At 45.2% G+C, this 20913-nt stretch overlaps 1 protein-coding gene across 1 annotated transcript in view; it reads left to right on the top strand.

The window, feature by feature from the left end:
* The window catches only part of itgav (integrin, alpha V), a 229485-nt gene that overhangs the window by 129015 nt on the left and 79557 nt on the right, over positions 1 to 20913 (top strand). Inside the window, exons 13-16 of the mRNA XM_072477768.1 lie at positions 675 to 866; positions 5004 to 5049; positions 15602 to 15706; positions 20243 to 20298. Coding sequence (XP_072333869.1) covers positions 675 to 866; positions 5004 to 5049; positions 15602 to 15706; positions 20243 to 20298 — 399 coding nt within the window. The remainder of the gene's footprint in view (positions 1 to 674; positions 867 to 5003; positions 5050 to 15601; positions 15707 to 20242; positions 20299 to 20913) is intronic.

Consider the following 20913-nt stretch of genomic DNA (forward strand, 5'->3'; position numbering starts at 1 on the left):
CACATCATTGTTTTTTCCATCTTCTAGTGGTTTATGCAGCATATTTTTCAAAGTAATGTTGTGGACCTATTTCATGACATAATCTTCTTTTTCAAACTTAAATGTTTTGTCCGTCGGTCTCCTGAAAGCAATCATTGATGCAAGGATATGATTACACACACATGAACCAGCACGTTCTAATTATCCCTGCACCTTCATCCCTCTCAGTGGGCAGTCAACATGCATGAGAGTGTGAATGCCAGTTGAATATTTGACTATTGGGGGCCTTCATAGCTGAGATCTATCTTTTAACTGATGTCATACACACAAATGCCTTGCAACAGCTGTCTTAAGGTAGATGTCAGACTGGTTGTTTTCTCTTTATTTTACCTGCGCCCTGCAATCTGAGACCATTCGTATCATGGCCACTGTCATTCTGGCTGAGATCAGCCTGTCATCTTCTGTCTAACTGTTACAGATGGTCAGATAACTGAGATTTTCTTTGTTCGTCAAAACAAGTGGCAAAATAAGTCACAAAAAGATAGCGCATTAAGCAGAACTGAAGCATGGAGAATATTTTTTTATTGTCGACAAACTGAATTTAAAAAAAAAAGTAAATTGCACTATATCTATTTATGAGAGACAAACTTGTAAAAGTGGGACTAAAAGTTAACTCAACTATGTTTAATTCATAGATGTTGCAATAGGAGTTCCTTATGCAGGGGAAAATCATAAAGGTCTTGTTTACATTTATAATGGACAATCTTCTGGTTTAACCACACAACCGTCTCAGACTTTGAAAGGGCAGTGGGCCTCAGGCAAAGTGCCTGCAAGCTTTGGTTATGCCATGCAAGGTGCCGTTGATATTGACACAAATGGATATCCAGGTATGTTTGACAATCTAAAATGATCCTAAATTGGTAATCATTCAAATAGATTTAGACTTTTGTGTGTTGTTTTGTCTGGGTAGTGCATTTTTCAGTGTCATTCTAGAAATCCTTGAATAACATTTATTTCTTTTAAAGCAATCAACATTTGTTTATTCAGCCATATCTATCTGAAGTAATTTTACAACAATTGCATGTGTGAATCTCTATTAACATCACCCTTGGGATTGTAGCCATGTATGATGCATCACGGGCGAAATTCTCCGGTATCGGCGCGATGTCCGCCGACTGGCGCCCAAAACGGCGCAAATCAGTCGGGCATCGCGCCGCCCCAAAGGTGCAGAATCCTCTGCATCTTGGGGGGCCCAGCCCCAACCTTGAGGGACTAATTTCCGCCCCGCCAGTTGGCGGAAAAGGCCTTTGGTGCCCCGCCAGCTGGCGCGGAAATGTCATCTCCGGGCGGCGCATGTGCGGGAGCGTTAGCGGCCGCTCACGACATTCCCGTGCATGCGCAGTGGAGGGAGTCTCTTCCGCCTCTGCCATGGTGGAGGCCGTGGCGAAGGCGGAAGGAAAAGAGTGCCCCCACGGCACAGGCCCCGATCGTGGGCCAGGCCACCGTGGGGGCACCCCCTGGGGCCAGATCGCCCCGCGCCCCCCCCAGGACCCCGGAGCCCGCCCGCTCCGCCTTGTCCCGCCGGTAAGAGAGGTGGTTTAATCCATGCCGGCGGGATAGGCATTCTAGCTGTGGGACTTCGGCCCATCCGGGCCGGAGAATCGTGGGGGGGGGGCCCGCCAACCGGCGCAGCGCGATTCCCGCTCCTGCCGAATCTCCGGTGCCGGAGAATTCGGCAACCGGCGGGGGCGGGATTCATGCCAGCCCCCGGGGGGGTCGGAGAATCTCGCCCCACATTTTAACTGTTGACATACTATGCATTGAATAAGTTTTATAGAAGATAAGGCTGCAATTCACATTCCATTTTGTCTTTGTTTAACAATGCCAACTCAATGTTCAAGAGATCCAAATACATTTGCATTACTTTTATATAGCCAAAAGTGCTATGACACTACCTACTGAATAAGCAAAACTTCATTTATGAGAAATGATTGCACATAATCTCAAACTCAGATTGTTGCAGTCCTGTTTCTAGTGACAATTGTGACTGGCTTCTTCAGCATTATAAATGTGTGTGTGAATAATAATGTTTTTGTTTATACTTTGTTTATACTTATGTAATATCCTCCATCAAACAGCCTATCTTCAAACCCATTAAACATTTCTAAAACTTGGACATTATTACTTATATTTATTGAACATATATGTTGGTCTTACTGAACCTATATGTTCTATCAAAATCTGTCCTATGTTCTTATTTGTAAGGATAGTGATAAGTGCTCTGTTGGATCTGGATTGAATTATGCATATTTGTATGATGTCCTTGGAGTCCTGCATGATGCACGAGAAGGTACTGTAGTGTGCTGTGCTTAGTCATGTATCCAGTATGTCTTGTGTCAAGTTGTTGTTTTCGAGTCATAATTTGTTTTCTCTCTAAAGGAATGCCTTGTAAATAAAAGCATACTTTTTTAAGCCAAATATTTACAGCAATTATTTTTCCTTGCCTATTTTTCTTTCTTTGGCTGTTTCTCTTAAAGATTTTGGGCTGGATTCTCCGTTTGGGAGACTATGGGCTCAATTCTCCGCTGTCTGAATTCCCCATTGCGCCGGCAAATGGGGATTTCCCGATGACGCGGGGCTGCCCACAATGGTAAACCCGATTGGCCAGCTGGTGAGACAGAGAATCCCGGGGGGGGCGCCGCACCAGAAATTTGGAGAATTGGCGATGGAGAATCCTGCCCTATGTTCTCCCATCGGAGCTGAACTGCATTAGTTTCACAATCCCCTTGTGATCATAAAGCAGGATGCAATTCCGTGTAACTTGCCATGCAAATGTATGCATGGTGTGGAATCTCGGGGGAATCCCGATATCAGGCTGCTCCCCCACCCCCGGAGTGCCTGGGTGCCTGCCCCTATCCCCAAGTTTGGGGGTGACCTGACCCACTCCCCACCCCTCGAACCCTGTAATAGGGGAACATTCCACAGGGGCACCCTGTCTAAAGGAATCGGGCAGCACGGTAGCACAAGTGGATAGCACTGTGGCTTCACAGCGCCAGGGTCCCAGGTTCGATTCCCCGCTGGGTCACTGTCTGTGCGGAGTCTACACGTTCTCCCCGTGTCTGCGTGGGTTTCCTCCGGGTGCTCCGGTTTCCTCCCACAGTCCAAAGATGTGCAGGTTAGGTGGATTGGTCATGCTAAATTGCCCTTAGTGTCCAAAAAGGTTAGGAGGGGTTATTGGGTTACGGGGATAGGGTGGAAGTGAGGGCTTAAGTAGGTCGGTACAGACTCGATGGGCCAAATGGCCTCCTTCTGCACTGTATGATCTATGAATCCTCTGTACAGAACCCCCCCCCCCCCCCCCCCCACACACACACCGACTCTCCTCACACTTACAAACACTCCCCACAAAGACCCCCCCCACCCCCAGAAAAGAAACCCCTGTTTGGAAGCTGGAGAGTAGTCCAGACAGGGGCTGTGGGTATCATTATAGCTGTAATACTTACCTTGCAGATCCATGTGTCCATTCCTCGAAGGTGAGCAGTTGTGCTTGCGTCTGGTTCCACAGATTTAATGTCTACAATCCAGTCATGGCTTTCTTAGTGATTTGTAATTTACAGCCCGTTAAAAACTATTTGCCATTTTGATCCATTTATCTCCCTTCAACTTCAGTGGGCAAAGCGGTGAAATCGCAATGTTTGTAAACATTACCCTCATCAAAGAGAGGTAAGTGCAGTGAAATCACACGATTGAGTGATTGGAATTCACTTAGTGAAACTTGCATCTCTTTTATGGTACAATGTTTACAGACATTGGGACTTCTCCACTTAGACCACTGAAGAATGAAGGGAGATGAATGGATCGCAGCGGCAGATGGTTTTTACAAGCTGTCAATCACAAACCATCAGTTTAAGTCCATGAATAGGTTTCAGACAGTGAATCTGGGGGAACCAGATGCAGGCACAGCTGTTCTCCTTTGAGGAATGGTCACGTGGAGCTGCAAGGTTAGTAGTACAGCTATAATGCTTCACATCCCCTTTCTGGAATGCCCTCTAGCTTCCAGACAGGGGTCTCTTTTGGGAGACTGGAGAATCATGGTATGGTGGAGCATTCTGGGACCATTAAATAGATGCAAATCAGTCAGTACAACCGATTTGCATTTATTTCCATGCTCCCGCTGGCATACAGCGTGGAACTCGTGAGGAGTTGTAGCATGGCATTCGGGTCGGTGCCCAGCACGATCCCGATTTCACCCCAATGCCCAATTCTCCGTCCCATCAGGGAACGCATTCTGGGCGTCCCTGGGATGGCGAATCGTACCCATTGGCTTCTTACTATAAATTGACACCTTTTACAAATGGTCATTATTTCCAAGTACGTCTTGATAGTGAATTTGGTGAGGTTAATTAACCGTATAAAGTGGAATGGAGAGCCACAAGTGAGACTTACTCACCATTGATTTTTAGATGGTTCACGAGGGGTAATTTCCGCCTTCCTAATTTTGGGACCTATGAGGTTAATACCCTACTGATGCTGCATGCCGAGATAGATCTTGCCTGTCGATCAAACTTTCTTGATCTATATGTTCACTGGATGAATTCTCTAAGCTATCAAAAAAGACCCATTCAGCATTCTCATGAAACTCTGGCGATTAGACAAAGATTTAGTATACTTTACTTGAAGTATGATGTGTGTGGGAGTGGGAACAGTGCTGTGACCTTAAGTGGGAATGTAAAGGGAATATTTGCCTTCTCCTATTGCTGGTAATTTCTCAATTTCCCCAACTGATTCCAAGCAAATTTCCCTCACATGGTGCTCAGATAATGTACAAATGGCTAAAAGGCGCAGATTGATACACAGGAAATTGTACCAACTGTAATCCAGTCAACATTTTTGTGGTTTGAAAAAATGAACTAAGACAGCCACAGAATCATTTTAAAATCTGGAATGGAACAAACAAAATAGATTTTCTTATAGGAAGTTGATCTTCCTTCATGAGGAACTAATTTTGTGCAACTTTTTTCTAGACTTAATTGTGGGAGCTTTTGGTGTTGACAAAGCAGCAGTTTACAGGTAGGTACTATCATTTTCTACTGTCAAACAAGATTTATTTTGTGCATGTCTGAACTTGAAATTTAATATTTTATTTGAAAGGAATTATTTCTGACCCCTTTTTTACATCCTATATTGAATTTGCATGTTTGCCAGAGTACTGCATACATGTCAACCTGGAAAACTGTCTACTAAGTTTTCCTGAATTGCAGCTTCTGTGAATTGTTCTTTTCGTTCTTCTCCAATTGTTGTCTTGAGGCCTGCACATGGAGGCTGAGTTGTGATGGCTGATGGACTAGCTTCACAGAGGCAGAACTAGGGAATTGTGAGATACCTTCAGTTTAAGCATAAATATGGACAAAATGAACAAGACTCCAAATGCTGATACCAAATGATGTTGTAAACTGCAGACTGGTTGGTTTGGTGGATTTTTAAAATGTATTTTCGATTGGACTTGTGGCAAAATTTGTTCTTCATATGCTCTCTTTTAACATTAACTGGACCGAAATACATAACATGTCACAACATATTTAACAAAAGCTTTCAAAATATTTTAAGTTACTGTTTAAAAAATGGTTTGAAATATGTAATCTGGCTCCTTTTAGGTTAATAAATGTTTAAAAAGACATCTACCTTTTCTTAGATTTGGCATTGACACACACACAAACCACTGTAAAGGGAAGAGGTTTTATTATGGGATTATCTCTCATGAGTGAATTATCATAACCAGTGATAAACTGCTGTATTTGCAAATCTCAGAACAGGCATTTACGTTTTAGGAATTTAATTAAGAGCATGCCTCAGCCAATCCTTATATGTGTCAGATCCCTACTGAACAAAGAACAAAGAACAAAGGAAAGTACAGCACAGGAACAGGCCCTTCGGCCCTCCAAGCCCGTGCCGACCATGCTGTCCGACTAAACTACAATCTTCTACACTTCCTGGGTCCGTATCCCTATATTCCCATCCTATTCATGTATTTGTCAAGATGCCCCTTAAATGTCACTATCGTCCCTGCTTCCACCACCTGCTCCGGTAGCAAGTTCTGTGTAAAAAAACTTGCCTCATACATCTACTCTAAAAATGTCCTGTCAGGATGTATTGAGCTTCTCCATAAGCCTAATGGGGAAAGACAAAGGATGGTATTCTTCGGACCCCCAGCCTCTTGTTCCTTGGTGGCACGCCATTTACTGGCGGTGGGATTTACTACTCCTGCCGCTTGTCAATGCGTCCCATTGAAGCCACCCCTCGCTGCCGAGAAACCTGCAGGCGGAGTGCATTTCCGGCAGGCAATGCAAATACCAAAGGCTGGGTGAATTCTTGCCGAAGTCTGGTGTAGCACCAAGTCAGGCAGAAGGGATCTCGGTTTGTGCTATTTACTGATTTTCAGCAATAGTAGGGGATGTTATAATTGGGCTTAATTTCCCCAGGTTTGGCATGGGAAAATTGGCTACCGGGGGGCGGGGGGTCCATTTCTAATTGTTATTCAGTCCCCTTTTTGGAATGAACACATGAATAAACAACATGTGACTTGATCTCGTGACATCTTCACATTCTTCTATAATTTTCTTAGTGAGCCAGAAATGGATTTTGCTTCCAGAAGCTGAACAAGCAGCTTTCTTTGGAAAGTACGACAGCAAAAATAGAAACATCTCTATGCCTCTCTGTTTAGCACTTAGTAGGTTGTGCACTTATGTGGATTATGCAATTTAGTAAACGGAAATTGCGACAGATTTTTTTCAGAAATGAAAAGAATTCTTCAATTGTCTGGAGTGACCACCGTTAGCAGCTTTAGTCCTGTAGCATTTTCATGAGGCTGGCAGTTAAATAAAGGAGCTGGAATAGTCTTAACCAATGATTCTGGAATGAGCCTGATACAGCAGTTTAAAGTTTATGGTTGGGTTGCTGTTCTTTAAAGCACTATGAGGCAAGATTCTCCATCTCGCTGCACCAGTTTTCTGTCCCCGCCGGCAGCAGGATCTTTTGTCTCACCAGTCGGCCAATGGGGTTTCCCATTGTGGGCAACACTACGCTGTCGGCAAATCCCCGGGTGTGGGTGCACTGCCGGAGCAATGGAGAATCCCGCCAGCGGAGAATCCAGCCCTATATAAATCAGGATTGTTTTTTCTTATAATCTTCAACAAAATTTGTTTTGTTTCTCTGCATGGTTTCACCAAATATTTTTTTAAAAATTTCCAATTAAGGGGCAATTTAGCATGTCCAATCCACCTACTCTGCAGATCTTTGGGTTGTGGGGGTGAGACCCACGTTGACACGGGGAGAATGGGCAAACTCCACACAGACAGTGACCCGGGGCCGGGATCAAACCTGAGTCCTCGACGCCGTGAGGCAGCAGTGCTAACCACTGCACCACCGTGCCGCCCCAGGTCTCAACAAATACAATGTAGCATTAAACGAATTAAAGTTATATAAACCAGTGTGTGAAGATGGAAAAGTTCCATTACACTGTGAAGTGGCAATCCTCCTGCATCACTTCTCTCTCTCCGAGATCCTCAGTGCAGGAAATGACACTAAAGTGCGGCTTTGGGGGGCATCTTCCCTCAGGGCCCGAAAACACAACAGAGTGGCATTGGATAGTGGGGTCTGTCCCGACGAATGAATGGATTCTTTTTTTGTTAGTTAAATCGTGCCCATAGTTTCAGCCTTTTTAAAGTCTTTGCCTGGATTCTTTTAAATTTTAGGAAGGAACCATATTAGTATGCACATTTTCATAAAAATGTAGAGTGAGGTCTTGGCTCTGTTTCATTGTAAATATATACAATTTTGCACTGGCACACCAGAAATAAAATTTGCTCCACAGTGTTGCAAATGGTTTCTATTGTACCAAAATCAGAAGTAGGATGCATTCCACATCCCAATGGTACGAGTAGCATCTTTGGCAAATGTTATGCACATAAATTAATGAAATAGGTAACACCTCAAATTGATTTAGCTGCTAGTCTATTCACTGATACCAAACAGACTGTCGTCCCAAGGCAGCATGTCAGACAAAGGGCATCTCAAAGTGTATTTCTTCCAACCTGAACTTGCCTCTATTTCACTAGCATGCAACAAATGCCAGTTTGGTACCTTGGCAGTGCCAATCTGGCATTGCCCATGCCAGCTGTGATGCCAGGGTGCCCAGGTGATGTGAGTAGTGCCAGGGAACCACCTGCCCAAAGGGTATGCAGCTCGGGTTCTCTGATCCCCTGGGAGACCCCCACAAGTGCGGTTCCGCCTGGTCACCGTTGTGGGGGCCAGTGCTGAACGGCACTCGCCCAAGGTCTCTGAGGCGAAGGGGTTGAATCCCAAAGCCTCAGGCACCTCGAGAATCTGCACATTAGAACATAGAAAATACAGCACAGAACAGGCCCTTCGGCCCACGATGTTGTGCCGAACCTTTGTCCTAGATTAATCATAGATTATCATTGAATTTACAGTGCGGAAGGAGGCCATTCGGCCCCCTGAGTCTGCACCGGCTCTTGGAAAGAGCACCCCACCCAAACTCAACACCTCCACCCAACACCAAGGGCAATTTTGGACACTAAGGGCAATTTATCATGGCCAATCCACCTACCCTGCACATCTTTGGACTGTGGGAGGAAACTGGAACACCCGGAGGAAACCCACGCAGACACGGGGAGGACGTGCAGACTCTGCACAGACAGTGACCCAAGCCGGAATCGAACCTGGGACCCTGGAGCTGTGAAGCAATTGTGCTAACCACAATGCTACCGTGCTGCCCTTAAGAACAAATAAATCTACACTATATCATTTTACCGTAATCCATGGACCTATCCAATAGCTGCTTGAAGGTCCCTAATGTTTCCGACTCAACTACTTCCACAGGCAGTGCATTCCATGCCCCCACTACTCTCTGGGTAAAGAACCTACCTCTGATATCTCTCCTATATCTTCCACCTTTCACCTTAAATTTATGTCCCCTTGTAATGGTTTGTTCCACCCGGGGAAAAAGTCTCTGACTGTCTACTCTATCTATTCCCCTGATCATCTTATAAACCTCTATCAAGTCGCCCCTCATCCTTCTCCGTTCTAATGAGAAAAGGCCTAGCACCCTCAACCTTTCCTCGTAAGACCTACTCTCCATTCCAGGTAACATCCTGGTAAATCTTCTTTGCACCTTTTCCAGAGCTTCCACATCCTTCCTAAAATGAGGTGACCAGAACTGTACACAGTACTCCAAATGTGGCCTTACCAAAGTTTTGTACAGCTGCATCATCACCTCACGGCTCTTAAATTCAATCCCTCTGTTAATGAACGCGAGCACACCATAGGCCTTCTTCACAGCTCTATCCACTTGAGTGGCAACTTTCAAAGATGTATGAACATAGACCCCAAGATCTCTCTGCTCCTCCACATTGCCAAGAACTCTACTGTTAACCCTGTATTCCGCATTCATATTTGTCCTTCCAAAATGGACAACCTCACACTTTTCAGGGTTAAACTCCATCTGCCACTTCTCAGCCCAGCTCTGCATCCTATCTATGTCTCTTTGCAGCCGACAACAGCCCCCCTTACTCTCCACAACTCCACCAATCTTCGTATCATAGAACATAGAACATAGAACAATACAGCGCAGTACAGGCCCTTCGGCCCACGATGTTGCACCGAAACAAAAGCCATCTAACCTACACTATACCATTATCATCCATATGTTTATCCAATAAACTTTTAAATGCCCTTAATGTTGGCGAGTTCACTACTGTAGCAGGTAGGGCATTCCACGGCCTCACTACTCTTTGCGTGAAGAACCTACCCCTGACCTCTGTCCTATATCTATTACCCCTCAGTTTAAGGCTATGTCCCCTCGTGCTAGCCATTTCCATCCGCGGGAGAAGGCTCTCACTGTCCACCCTATCTAACCCTCTGATCATTTTGTATGCCTCTATTAAGTCTCCTCTTAACCTTCTTCTCTCTAACGAAAACAACCTCAAGTCCATCAGCCTTTCCTCATAAGATTTTCCCTCCATACCAGGCAACATCCTGGTAAATGTCCTCTGCACCCGTTCCAAAGCCTCCACGTCCTTCCTATAATGCGGTGACCAGAACTGTACGCAATACTCCAAATGCGGCCGTACCAGAGTTCTGTACAGCTGCAACATGACCTCCTGACTCCGGAACTCAATCCCTCTACCAATAAAGGCCAACACTCCATAGGCCTTCTTCACCACCCTATCAACCTGGGTGGCAACTTTCAGGGATCTATGTACATGGACACCTAGATCCCTCTGCTCATCCACACTTTCAAGAACTTTTCCATTAGCCACATATTCCACATTCCTGTTTTTCCTTCCAAAGTGAATCACCTCACACTTCTCTACATTAAACTCCATTTGCCACCTCTCAGCCCAGCACTGCAGCTTATCTATATCCCTCTGTAACCTGCTACTTCCTTCCTCACTATCGACAACACCACCGACTTTAGTATCGTCTGCAAATTTACTCACCCACCCTTCTGCGCCTTCCTCTAGGTCATTGAAAAAAATGACAAACAGCAACGGCCCCAGAACAGATCCTTGTGGTACTCCACTTGTGACAGAACTCCATTCTGAACATTTCCCATCAACCACCACCCTCGTCTGCAAATTTACTGACCCACCCTTCAACTCCCTCATCCAAGTCATTAATGAAAATCACAAACAGCAGAGGACCCAGAACTGATCCCTGCGGTACGCCACTGGTAACTGGGATCCAGGCTGAATATTTGCCATCCACCACCATTCTCTGACTTCTATCGGTTAGCCAGTTTGTTATCCAACTGGCCAAATTTCCCACTATCCCATGCCTCCTTACTTTCTGCAGAAGCCTACCATGGGGAACCTTATCAAATGCCTTACTAAAATCCATGTACACTACATCCATTGCTTTACCTTCATCCACATGCTTGGTCACCTCCTCAAAGAATTCAACAAGATTTGTAAGGCAAGACCTACCCCTCACAAATCCGTGCTGACTATCCCTAATCAAGCAGTGTCTTTCCAGACGCTCAGAAATCCTATCCTTCAGTACCCTTTCCATTACTTTGCCTACCACCGAAGTAAGACTAACTGGCCTGTAATTCCCAGGGTTATCCCTAGTCCCTTTTTTGAACAGGGGCACGACATTCGCCACTCTCCAATCCCCTGGTACCACCCCTGTTGACAGTGAGGACGAAAAGATCATTGCCAACGGCTCTGCAATTTCATCTCTTGCTTCCCATAGAATCCTTGGATATATCCCGTCAGGCCCAGGGGACTTGTTTATCCTCAAGTTTTTCAAAATGCCCAACACATCTTCCTTCCTAACAAGTATTTCCTCGAGCTTACCAGTCTGTTTCACACTGTCCTCTCCAACAATATCGCCCCTCTCATTTGTAAATACAGAAGAAAAGTACTCGTTCAAGACCTCTCCTATCTCTTCAGACTCAATACACAATCTCCCGCTACTGTCCTTGATCGGACCTACCCTCGCTCTAGTCATTCTCATATTTCTCACATATGTGTAAAAGGCCTTGGGGTTTTCCTTAATCCTACCCGCCAAAGATTGTTCATGCCCTCTCTTAGCTCTCCTAATCCCTTTCTTCAGTTCCCTCCTGGCTATCTTGTATCCCTCCAATGCCCTGTCTGAACCTTGTTTCCTCAGCCTTACATAAGTCTCCTTTTTCCTCTTAACAAGACATTCAACCTCTCTTGTCAACCATGGTTCCCTCACTCGACCATCTCTTCCCTGCCTGACAGGGACATACATATCAAGGACATGTAGTACCTGTTCCTTGAACAAGTTCCACATTTCACTTGTGTCCTTCCCTGACAGCCTATGTTCCCAACTTATGCACTTCAATTCTTGTCTGACAACATCGTATTTACCCTTCCCCCAATTGTAAACGTTGCCCTGTTGCACGCACCTATCTCTCTCCATTACTAAAGTGAAAGTCACAGAATTGTGGTCACTATCTCCAAAATGCTCCCCCACTAACAAATCTATCACTTGCCCTGGTTCATTACCAAGTACTAAATCCAACATTGCCCCTCCTCTGGTCGGACAATCTACATACTGTGTTAGAAAAGCTTCCTGGACACACTGCACAAACACCACCCCATCCAAACTATTTGATCTAAAGAGTTTCCACTCAATATTTGGGAAGTTAAAGTCACCCATGACTACTACCCTGTGACTTCTGCACCTTTCCGAAATCTGTTTCCCAATCTGTTCCTCCACATCTCTGCTACTATTGGGGGGCCTATAGAAAACTCCTAACAAGGTGACTGCTCCTTTCCTATTTCTGACTTCAACCCATACTACCTCATTAGGGTGATACTCCTCGAACTGCCTTTCTGCAGCCGTTATACTATCTCTAATTAACAATGCCACCCCCCCACCTCTTTTACCACCCTCCCTAATCTTATTGAAACATCTATAACCAGGGACCTCCAACAACCATTTCTGCCCCTCTTCTATCCAAGTTTCCGTGATGGCCACCACATCGTAGTCCCAAGTACCGATCCATGCCTTAAGTTCACTCACCTTATTCCTGATGCTTCTTGCGTTGAAGTATACACACTTCAACCCATCTCCGTGCCTGCAAGTACTCTCCTTTGTCAGTGTTCCCTTCCCCACTGCCTAATTACACGCTTTGGCGTCCTGAATATCGGCTACCTTAGTTGCTGGACTACAAATCCGGTTCCCATTCCCCTGCCAAATTAGTTTAAACCCTCCCGAAGAGTACTAGAAAACCTCCCTCCCAGTAAGGCTTACTGCCTCATTCTAATATGCAGATTGGCTAAAAGCTGATCCCGCCCATTGAGGGTGGGATTCACATCGCAAAGGCTCGCGAGATTACGTTGAATCTCACGAGGTGTAGCGAGCCTGGTAGATCCCTGGAGTGGGGTCTCCCGGCTTTCAATGGCCACGCTGCTGGGCCAGAAAACTTCAAAGTATATCATGAAGTTCAGCTGACCTACAACTGTTTATAGATTTTGGTTATCAGGAGCACAAAGGCCTGTCTTTCAGGTGTTATTCAACAGAGGCCTTAAGCGCTTTTAATCAAAAACAAAGTTAATTCTACGAATTCAGTTAACATTTTTATAAACACATACAGTAAGCATTTTTATCAACTACAAACATAAATACCCCACACAGCTACAGTACTATATATCACCCTTAATATATTCCCTTTAGCTGTTTCAATTTAATAACAACTTCCTAGAAACCAGTACCCCCCGATTTCAAAGTTGTGGCCCAACATATGGCACTCTTACTGTCTTTGAGACCAGCATATGGATGCTCCTTGTTGTCTTTTCAAAACATCAGGGGGTGAATTATCTGAAAATGGGGCTGTGTCCCCACGCCCGCGAGAAAACGGGTGCAAATCATTTCTTGCAGAGTGATTCTCTATTTTGAAGGGGGCTTGCAGGGCCCCGGAATACTCCACACAGCACCGGCTGCCGATACGGAGCCCTGCACTTCCGTCCACGCATATGTGCGGCGGCCGCCTGTGGTGGCGGCCCCGCGCAACATGCGGACCCACACAGCGGGCCGGCCCCAACAATATAGGCCCCCCCAGATCGCGCATGCCCGTTGATTGGTGGCCCCCGATCGCGAGCCTGGCCATCCTGGAGGCCCCACTGAAGGTTCATGTGGAACCATGAGTGAACCACGAGCAGGAACTCGGCCAGCTGCCGGCTGAGAATCGCCACGGATCCTCTTTCAGTGGCCCCTGACCAGTGCCGCGTCGACCGCGTGTGCACGACTGGCGGTGCTTTTCCGGTCCGCGGAGAATCGGGAGGCATCGGACCCGATCGGCGGTCTGACACCCCATTCTCCGCCCCGTGCCGAGTGCGATTTCGGCACAGAGGCTCGGACAATCCCACCCCAGGATTGAATTCATTCCAGAAAACAGTTAGCACTGTTAAATTATCAAGTGATCTGGAGACACCTTTTAACGTGCAGAGAGAGAGACACACACAAGACATCTCTGCCTGAATCCAGCTTCCAAAAATGTGTAATAAAAATGTGTAAACGAAAGTTAAACTCAGAGCCACAGCCAGCTCCCAGCTCAAAAACGAAACAAAAAACCCAGAGCCACAGCCCAGCTCCACCCACACAATGACATCACTGAATTTGATAATACAAAACATTTCTTAAAGGGACACTCCCATGACACTGCACCGTGGCGAGCTGGATTTCTGGCGCAGTGTGGCCATTGAATTGCGCCCAAAGTGATATCGGTCGTGCCTCATTACATTGGGATTATTATAATTGTGCATGTTGTAGGCATAGCTACTCTGTGTTTCCTTTCTCATTTTCATGGATCTTGTTTTCCCTTTTACAAACAGCTAAAGAGCTGACATAAACAGTAAAACCAGCTTCTATAAGTATTCATGAATATTGGGTTGATCCTTAAGTATTTAACAACTCAAGTTTTGAGGATGTGTTTAAACAATAGTATAAGCATTAGATTGAGTTAAACAATCTATTTGTTCAGTCAATTTACTTCAAATGAGATACATTCCTTGGACGAATAGCTGCAATGATTCTACCATTAGGATTTTGGGTCATTTTAACCTCGCTCATGAATGAAAAGCCCAGAGATGAAAGCTCATAATTCCTGCATAATTGTATTAAATTGGCAGGATAGTTGCCTCATGTGGTACATCCAAATACCATACTGGTTTGAAGTTGGAATTGAACCATTTTATCATTACAGAGTAATAGCTTTATTTTGTAGTTAATTATTTATTATCATCTTTGGAATGTTTATTTGTGACATTTGATACGGATGATGTCTCCCCTTTGCAGACATCACAGACCTTTGCTGTTTAAAAAATGCACAGGCATGAAAAAGACAAAACCCAAATCATAATCTAAAGTAATTTTCCTGAAAATATTTTGCATTAAAAACTTCCAAGGAACGTTTTCTGTAAAGGAGAGATCTGTGTTTTATAGAACAAGTGAAACAATTGAATTCTCTGGGAAGTTCTAAATGAAAACATTTACTGGTGATCCCAGAAAGCACTAGGTAAAGCAGCTTACAGTGTGTGATTAAAATGATTTGCTCAGCTCATGTACAAGGTCAAAATGGCACCTTAGGAATTCATTAATTAGATTCAGCTGACATATGCACAGTGTTTACCACACGTGGATCCCTCATGTGCTTTGCACTGATGAATATAATACTGTAAGATGAAAACCATTTTAAAGGCAGGGGCAGAAATTTATTATCCCTAAACAATATGTTGGATCATGTTTACTTTAATGCTGTTCTGCTCTAATTCAGTTCGGAAATCTAGATTTCTGGCCAGATGCACTGCAGAAATGTTATACCTAATTGCTTAAAATTAAGTTGCATTGATTATAATTTACTCTCTTGATCTGTTTGTAATAAAATCTTTATTAGTGTCACAAGTAGGCTTCTATTAACAGTGCAATATACCAAGCTTGAACAAAAACCTAAAAATGGCATGTTGTGGGGCCAGTAGTAAGTTTGTACCTTTGCAGAAAATAAATTTAGTTCAGAGGTGCTCAACAGAACACTGTTAATGAAAGTTCTTTGTCTTGTATTTCAAACTCTCAGAGCCAGACCCGTAATTCATGTAAATGCTTCATTAGAGGTCAACCCAGCAATCTTGAATGCAGAGAACAAAAGCTGTACACTGAAAGACAGTATCATGGTGACCTGGTAAGTTCAGCCCTGTGTAATGAGAGGGCCAATCTGAAGCCCATTTCACTAATTTCTATTTCTCATTTTGCTGTTCGCAGTGACCATTTTATGCTTTATCAAACAAATGGAATCAAAAATGTTTCTTCTTTTAGTCTTGTGAGCTATTTTGACTGTGTAATAACTTAAGCTGTATATTGATGATCACAAGCAGCAAAACAAATTTGAAACTTCAATTTCCTTGACAGCTAGGCATGAATAATGTGAATTATGTACTTAAATGTTTATTTAATTTGAGGAAAAGTTCCTCTCTCAACCAAAAACAGATTAATCATCATTAATTTCACTTGCTGATGGTGGACTCTGCTGAGCACAAACCAGCTGCCATATTTGCTTACATAATCAAAGTTACTCGAAAGCAATCCATTGCTGTGAAGCACTTTGGGACATCTTTTTGACCTCCTAAGGTTTCACATGAATGCAATATCGTTTTCTGGTTTCTACTAAAAGAAGCATTAAAAAAGCATTCAGGTTGATCACATTTACAGCTCACCATGTTGATTAACCCTCTGGTTCCTTGGAAACTATTTGACATTTGTCTTGGTCATTATACACCCTGCTTGACTTTCCTACTATTGACTTCAGTGGACAGGAAGATATGGGAGTGTATGTCGGATAGATTTTTTAAAAAATTCATTTACGGGATGTGGGTGTCGCTGGATTGGCCAATAATTATTGCCCATCCCTAGTTGCCCTTCGGAAGGTGATGCCTTCTTGAACCGCTGCAGTCCTTCAGGTGTAGGTACACCCACTGTGATGTTAGGGAGGGAGTCCCAGGATTTTGCCCCAGCGGCAGTGAAGGAACAGTGATATATTTTCAAGTCAGGGTAGTGAGTGACTTGGAGGGGAACCTCCAGGTGGTGGGGTTCCCAAGTATCTGCTGCTCCTTCCTTCTAGATGGTAGTGGTTGTGGGTTTGGAAGGTGCCGTCTAAGGAACCTTGGTGAGTTATTGCAGTGCATCTTGTTGATGGTACACATGGCTGCCACTGTTCGTCGGTGGTGGAGTGTTTGAATGTTTGTGGAAGGAGGAGCAATCAAGTGGACTACTTTGCCCTGGATGGTGTCGAACTAGTTTACTAATGCCCATGTTGTACTTCCAGTGCTGTATTTTGCCCCCGGGAAGTCTTAAATAAAAGGTGTTCCACTAAGACCTTCACTATGAATGCAAGAAAATTTATTTGAAAAAAAAAAGTTAAAAATTGTTATTATGTGGGGAAAAAAATGTTTCCATATCTTTGATAGACAATTAGATTGAGGACAATAGTGATACAATACCCTGCTGTGTTAATTCTATTTAAACTGTTACTGAAGAGGGGGTGGGGTGAATTCATCACCGGCGGGATTCTCCATTCCGCTGGCAGCGCACCCACACCGGTGGGTTTCCCAGCGGCGGGTGGTGGCTACAATGGGAACTCCCATTTGCCGGCCCCAGGAACGGAGAATCCCACTGCTGGCGACGGCGCACTCTGAGGAACAGGCGGGTGGGGAGGCGAAGAATTCACCCCAACATAAAAATAATACTTGCATTTCTCCACTTTCTTAATGGAAGCAATTCTGAATTTCGAATAAATCCTGATGCATGGGCCCCACCTTGAGAGTGTTCCATCAAATGTAACGTCATAAATTCTAAACATATAACGTAGTTGAAAAGTTATTATAAGTTGTAGCCAGAACATTTATTTACTGTTTTCAATTCCCAATTTATTTGTGCGACCTGTTGGTAATTAAGGGGTGATTCTCTCAAAAGAACGCCCTGCGAGTCTGCCGCTTTGTTCTCAAGGAAAGAACAGCTGCAAGGGCTGCCCCTTCACTTTGTAAGAAGCTCTTGAGAACAAAGAGGCACACTCAAAAAAAAATTGTGGTTAGAGAAACAGCTGCTACGCTGACTTAATAGATCCTGGTAGAGCTATAAAAATAAACAACCTGATTCATCGCTTTGAACTTCCAGTGAGCTGTTAATCACAATGCTTTTAGCAGGCAATGGAGTGTGAATTTCAATGTAAACAATCCAGTTCAAAGCAGTCAGCCTCCAAGCCATATACATTGCCATCAGTACATCAAAGGGCAATGAAATTGACTGTGTGAAAACCACTTCAAAGGTTTCCACCACTTTGAAGGAATAACTTTCACCTTCATCTCAGACCGTTAAACTTGGCATACTGACAGACTTTTCAAAGGGTTCAGGGGTGCCGATTATTTTTACTTTTTTACTTTATTATTGGGGATGTGTGTTTATGAGTTAATGAATGACTGTCTAAATGGTATGGGGTATAGATGAGCACATTTGCACTTTATTATGGGAAAACCTGACATTTAGTCAGTACGTAACAGTTAAATAGGTTTAAAGGCTATATAGTGATCTCTGTATATGTATATACATAAGGGGTTAATGTATAGTCATTACAGTTAAATGATCACTAGAGGGCAACACTAACAGGGGGTATAAAAACAGGCTCAATCTGTTACCCGCTCTCTTCGGGTGTGTTGTGACTAGGGAACTGGGGCGGGATTCTCCGACCAGCCACCGGTTTTCGGGTGGGGGCGGGGATCACGCCGCGCCGGTCGGGGACCGTTGGCAGCTGCCGCCCCGGCAATTCTCCGGGCCCTGATGGGCCAAGCGCCCGCCCGTTTTCGGCCAGTCCCGCATGGCCCATCACGGCGGGGCCTGGCTTGTTGGCCATCTACCGGAGTCCTCGGGGGGGGGGGGCCACGGTGTCCTGGCCTGCGATCGGGGCCCACCAATCTGTGAGGGTGCCTGTGCCGTGGGGGCACTCTTTCCCTCCACGCCGGCCTCTGTAGGGCTCTGCCATGGCCGGCGCGGAGAAGAACCCCCCTGCGCATGCACAGGAAACACGCCGATGGTTCTGCACACGCGCCAACTCGCACTGGCCCACAACGGCCCTTCGCCGCCGGTTGGCGCGGTGCCAACCCTTCCGACGCCGGCCCAGCCCCTGGAAGTGTGGAGGATTCCGCAACTTCCGGGCGGCCCAACGCCGGAGTGGTTCGCGCCGCTCTTGGCGTCGGGCCGTCCCGTCAATTGCGGGAGAATCCCGGCCCAGAGGTGTCAAGTTAGCTTGGAGTGCAAGTATAAATATTCATATTTTAATCTTGTTTCTATCTTGTTTAATTTAATATCTAGCAAATGTATTAAAGAATCAAACTCACAAGTTAATTGATTAGTTACTCAATAAATTATTTGTTTACACTGGACGACTTTGAGTATTCATCATCAAGTTTAAGAACTTCTCGGCATAAACAAATGAGTAACATATATTGCTTCAAGTAATATAACAACCTGCACATGGGGAGAGCAGCCAAAGGAGCGACATCCCAGGGAAGTCCCCCAACCTGAGACTCCCCGGCCCAGCACAAGCCCCCGTGATGCCCACCTCCCAGAAAGGACCCCTCTCGGCACCCTGGCCACTATTGTTGGGATCACCTTACCACCTGCAAGCTGCCAGGTTGACACTGCAAGGGGCAGGGCCTGAGGAGGGGACTGAAGGGGGTCCTGGAGGGTGTGGTGGGGAAATGGGAGGTCTGGGGGGGGGGGGCTGAAGAGGGAGTCTGATGGGGCTCCCAACAAGTTGGGTGGGTTGTGCCTGCCTACTCTATGGGGTTGGGGTGGGGGGGGTGGGGGAGGTCTGCAGCAGCTAATGGAGATCAGAGGAGATCCGATCTGCAGTGCAGGACATGTACGAGAGATTAGGTCTCATCCTACTCAGTTGCAACACAGATCCCAGTGGACTGATTTTCCCTAAAGTTTTTTCCAAGTGCCATTGAATGGTATGTCAACATCGCTCTCTGTGCCACTGGGAATCACTCTGGTTTTCCCGCTGACAGAAGCACTTAGACATTGCAATGGAATATTCTGCCCTAAATGTCCACGACACATCCCCCGCCCCCCCCCCCCCCTCCTCGCCTCACTGAACGATATGGCGTTATGGGGTGCCCCCCGCACGCGTGCCCTGCGTCCAGTGTTGTGGGCCGGGAGCATTTGGCGCCAGGCACAAATGCTGTTTGGGGCCTCTCCCGCTTTTCTCTGGGAATAGCAGGAGGTGCGGCAGGCACAACAGGGCATTAGAATAGTGCTCTAAGGTTCTTCAGATTAACAATAAAAAAAAAATGGCCATGCTAAATTACCCCATCAAGTCCAAGGATGTGTAGGTTGGGTGGGGTTACAGGGCATTTTTCAGAGCGTCGGTGCAGACTCACTGGGCCAATTAGCCTCCTCCTGCACTGTAGGAATTCTATGGTTCTATGGCAAATCTTCCGGTATTCAAAATTAAAGTGTTTTGCATCACATTTAGGGAATTATATCCTCAATATATATAGCTTCTAACTTGGCCATAGTGCTCTGGGTCTATGTTAACATTTCACCTTAAAGCAATGCTGCTGCACTTAATTCATGTTTTTCTTGCATTTTCATTTTTTTTTTAAAGTCTCAAAATATAGGCTTGTGACAGTTGCTGATAACCTCTTCTCCCTTTCTTCATCAGTTTTACAGTTACATTTTGCATAAGAGCATTTGGAAAAAGAGCCACAGACAACTTTGGTGAGTTTGATCTTATCAAATATGCACATTTGCAATTTAGTGCAATTTAAATAAAAGCACAGTTTTTCTACATATTCTGGATGTCAATAAATTGAATGGCAGTAGTCTTTTAGGAGCTAGTATAATGAGAAGCCAAACTATGAGACAGCATTGTTTAGAATTGGATGACCCAATTATATTCAGGGCTGAACAAAGTTTAAAGTTAATTAGATGCGTGATTCATCCAAAAAATTGAAAGGAGTAATTTTGAACAAGTTTGGCGGTGTGTTTCGTATCAGCTACAATGGCAAGATCGCGGCCTGTATTCACCTGCACGTAGTCTGAAATATAAGCTCCCACAAGAATCTCGCCATGCCTGGCCCACTCGCCTTCTGATTCGCCGACTCGCACCTGAGTTGCTTGCTGCTGACAAGAGGAAGTTCCCTCAGCACTCACTCCTGGTCAAGAAATGTGAATGGCAGCCCAGAGACCTGCTCCTCATTTTGGAGATGCCGACCTGACAAGGCTTCTCAATGTTGTGGATGAGAAGCTGGGCATCCTGTTCCCCCGAGTGGGTTGGAGAACCAGCAGCAGGGTCAGCAATGCCACCTGGAGACTGGAAACTACAATGAGTGC

Source organism: Scyliorhinus torazame, chromosome 2 (assembly GCF_047496885.1).
Source record: "Scyliorhinus torazame isolate Kashiwa2021f chromosome 2, sScyTor2.1, whole genome shotgun sequence".
In the NCBI taxonomy this organism is placed as follows: Eukaryota; Metazoa; Chordata; class Chondrichthyes; order Carcharhiniformes; family Scyliorhinidae; genus Scyliorhinus; species Scyliorhinus torazame.